Source organism: Galeopterus variegatus, unplaced genomic scaffold (assembly GCF_000696425.1).
Source record: "Galeopterus variegatus unplaced genomic scaffold, G_variegatus-3.0.2 Scaffold4352, whole genome shotgun sequence".
NCBI classification, from domain to species: Eukaryota; Metazoa; Chordata; class Mammalia; order Dermoptera; family Cynocephalidae; genus Galeopterus; species Galeopterus variegatus.
Window position 1 is genome coordinate 157,971 of NW_007730463.1, and position 3,433 is coordinate 161,403.

Below are 3,433 nucleotides of genomic sequence, written 5' to 3' on the forward strand. Positions count from 1 at the left end.
GGGAGGTGGCAAGGAGGCCTGAACATCAGCAGACCTGCATTCCAATTCTGGCTGGGCTACCACCCAGCTGTGGGATCTCAACTCTGATCCTGCTTCTTCATATGAAACACTGTGACAATACCCATCTCAACATGTGGTGGAGAGGGTCATGTTTGTGTGCATGGAGTAAGGTGGAATCTCAGGGTGTGGCAGTCACCAGCCTCATCAGCGTCATAGGGGATACCCAAGGACTCAGGATCAGCCCATCAAGTGTCATCCAGCCTAAGACAAAGTGTCCCCACAGCTGTCACCCAGCTTGAGGGGCCTCATGCAATGGGACACTGTCTCAGGCACTCCAGAACTGTTCCACTCACCCCACATGGTAGAATCAACGTCCCCAGCTATGGGTGCAGGAAAGAGAAGCTTGAGGAACCCTTAGGAGGGCATGAATGAAGGGGCTGGTCCAGAGCCATTCTGGGGTTGGGACTCACTCAGCAGTGACTTGAGCCCACAGATCAGGTGATGGGTCACTTAGCTGGAACTCAGTGACTGTGGGTGGAGTCAGCTTCCTGCTGGCGCTGACCCCAAGACTCCTTCTACCTATACAAACCCTTCCCAACTGTGGCCTTATCCGTCCTCTGGGAAGCTGCCCCAACCACATCTTACAGAGGAAAGAACACGGGTTCAAATGCTGCCTCTGCCACTTTGAGATTGTGCCACATTAGGCATCCTCACCCCAAAAATACTACTACTACTCCTTACCTCATTGAATACTGGCACGGTATGCCATCTGCCATGTTGAGTGTCTTACATCCTTTGCCCATTGAATAAGACCATCCGCGGAGACAGATGTTAACATTCCTTCCATTTAAACACCAGGAAACCAGGGATAAGAAAACTTAAGTGACTTGCTCACGGTCAAAGAGCTAGTCCTTGGCAGAGCTGGGATCTGAATCCAGCCCTATATGATTCTGCAATTCCATCCATCCATCCAAATGAATGATTGTGTATGGCCTACAGTGTGCAGACACTGGCCATGAGGTCGTAAATGAGAGCCCTGGTCCCTGTCTAGGGAGAGTACATCTGGTGCAGGAGTCAAATAATGAACAAGACTGTCCCAACAGTGGCAAGTGCCATGGGGGCATGATTGGGGGTTGGGGCAGACAGCAACAGCGCCGGGTCAGGCCTGGAATGCCTCACTTAGCCAAGTCGAGAGAACTGAGAGATGAGGAGGCACTGAGGAGACAGGCGCCAAGGAAGCGCAAAGTCCCTGAGGCAGGACCAACCACAGTGGCACCAACCAGGAGCAGGCGGAGGCCAGGGAAGAACAGGCGGGACAAGTCTGGACACACAGCTGGGCCAGACTGCACAGGCCCTGGGGCCATGATGAGGACTGGGGATGTTTCCTTCTAAGTTTACTAAGAGCCATTAGTGGGTTTCAAGCAGGAAGTGGAGTGTGATATGATTTACAAATTATTAAAAGTTCTCTGTGGCCTCAGCTGGTGACCACAGCTGTACATGGTCCTACTCACATGGTGCTGCGGAAAGAGCCTGGGGTAGCAACAGACACTTGGTGGCACTTGATCAAATCTCCCGTGCCCATCCCCCTCCGCATCTGGTGTATTGCAGCCCTGAGCACATGAGCGGTCACCTGCAGGCAGGCTCACTTTTGCTTTGTCTCTCCCAGTGCCTTGCCCCGTGCGCTGTACACAGGAGGTGCTCAGAAAATGCCAGATGTCTGTACATTGACACCTGTGAGGACAATGGACGTGCAAGGGGCCCAAGTCAGGGAAACGAGGGGTCCTGGAGTGACACTTACGATCTTGGGTGGCGGGAGGTCTGGAAGGCTCTTTTGAGGGGCTGAGGCGTGCTGGCCAGGCTCCCCGTTGGTCAGCGGGCACTGCTCCTCGGGCACTGCGGGCAGCAAGAGGGGAAGGCTTCATAAGCAGTGTCCAGCCTCACAGCAGGGTCTCAGTACCCAGGAACATCTGGTCACACATGTTAATTACCCAGGCAGCCAGTCCCTGGAGTTGAAGTTGGTTTTCCTCCAAGCTTGGGGTTTCTGGAAGGCTCCACACCCTTTCCCCGACCTGCCCGTGTCAAAAATGGCCTGGCCACAGAGCTGCCGCGAGCAGAGGCGCTGCCTGGCGGTCACTATATTGAGCCGCTCTCAGCACCGACCCTGTCATTATGGCTCCTTCCTCCTACAGTTTACCCGGAAGACAAACAACCCTGGGCAGAGTGGCCACTGTCATCTGGATGAGTTCTGCCAAGTCCCAGTCTTGGTGGCAGGCTGGAGGTGGAGAAGCCATAGTGAGGAAGTTAGGCCACCAACCGTCCGTGCACTTTCAGGGAAAGGCACCAAAGGCTCTTCTGACCATTGCAGCCAGCCCCGGGACAGAAAGGCTCAGACACGGGCTTTGGTGGCTGATGTCTACAAGGCAAGCCTCTAGCAGGACTGAGTGCGCTGGGGTGCTGTGTCCCCACCCCTCTCCAGGACTTTGTGTTTGAGTCACAGGCTTGGGAGCTGGGAGATGGAGCTTCCTCTTCCCTCACCCCCACCTCCTGCAACTGGGCAGCTCTGCAAACCTCTGGGCTTCCCTGGGGTCCTGCCAGACCCACTCCTGGAAGTTTTCAGAGAAAAGCAATGAGCAGAACACTGAGCAGTGAGCAGAGAGACAGCAGAGGCACCACAGAGGACAGCATATGTCTTTCCAATGGAAGAGGCAAAGTTCTGCCAACGAGAGCTCCTTTGAACATCACCTTTAAATATGAAGGTTGCTGCCGACACCAGCATCTTCTCCCTTACCTCCAAACAGATTTCTAACAAAAGACATCAGCTGGAACCACAGGACCAGCACCACACACAGACGCTTTCTTAGACATCTGAATTATGACTTCCCGTTCCTGGGATGATGCTGGGAACAGCCAAGAGATTTTAGGGCCAGATTCCTTATCCAACGGGCCTGGGGGAGGGGATGTTGAAACATCCCAAAATACATCAACCCAAAATACCACCAACCAAAATGTGGCCTCCAAAAATAACTCGACTGGCCTGTCTGTGTGCTGGCTGGGAGGAGGGAGGGTGGGACGGACCCGAGCTTTGTACCCTCCCCTCCCGGGAGCTGGCCATCCCCTCAGCTGTCCCAGCCCCATACCCTTGTCTTGAGACTCAGCATTCGGTTGCTTGTTGACAGTCACTTTGTTCATATAAATGTACTCCTCATCAGCACCTGCAGAAGGAGGATGAAAGACATTGCTTCATGTGACTTCACGAAGGGAGAGGAACGGTGTCCCCTAGAGACACTTTCATCTGCTTGGGTTCCAGTAAAAGCACACAACATTTTGGGTTGATTGAAAGAGTCCGTCATAGAGAGAGTTGACAGATTTCCAAAAAAGAAATGACAAGTTGCTGACTGCTGCTTTTCTGGCTTTTGGGGGTATGGCGGGGGGG

General features: G+C 53.6%; 1 protein-coding gene across 1 annotated transcript in view; it reads right to left on the reverse strand.

Annotated features, from left to right (window-relative positions):
- Positions 1-3,433, reverse strand: part of AFAP1L2 (actin filament associated protein 1-like 2) — a 44,686-nt gene that overhangs the window by 34,279 nt on the left and 6,974 nt on the right. The window contains exons 2-3 of the mRNA XM_008587367.1: positions 3,138-3,212; positions 1,799-1,893 (exon numbers count right to left, since the gene is read on the reverse strand). Coding sequence (XP_008585589.1) covers positions 1,799-1,893; positions 3,138-3,189 — 147 coding nt within the window. The 5' untranslated portion in view covers positions 3,190-3,212. The remainder of the gene's footprint in view (positions 1-1,798; positions 1,894-3,137; positions 3,213-3,433) is intronic.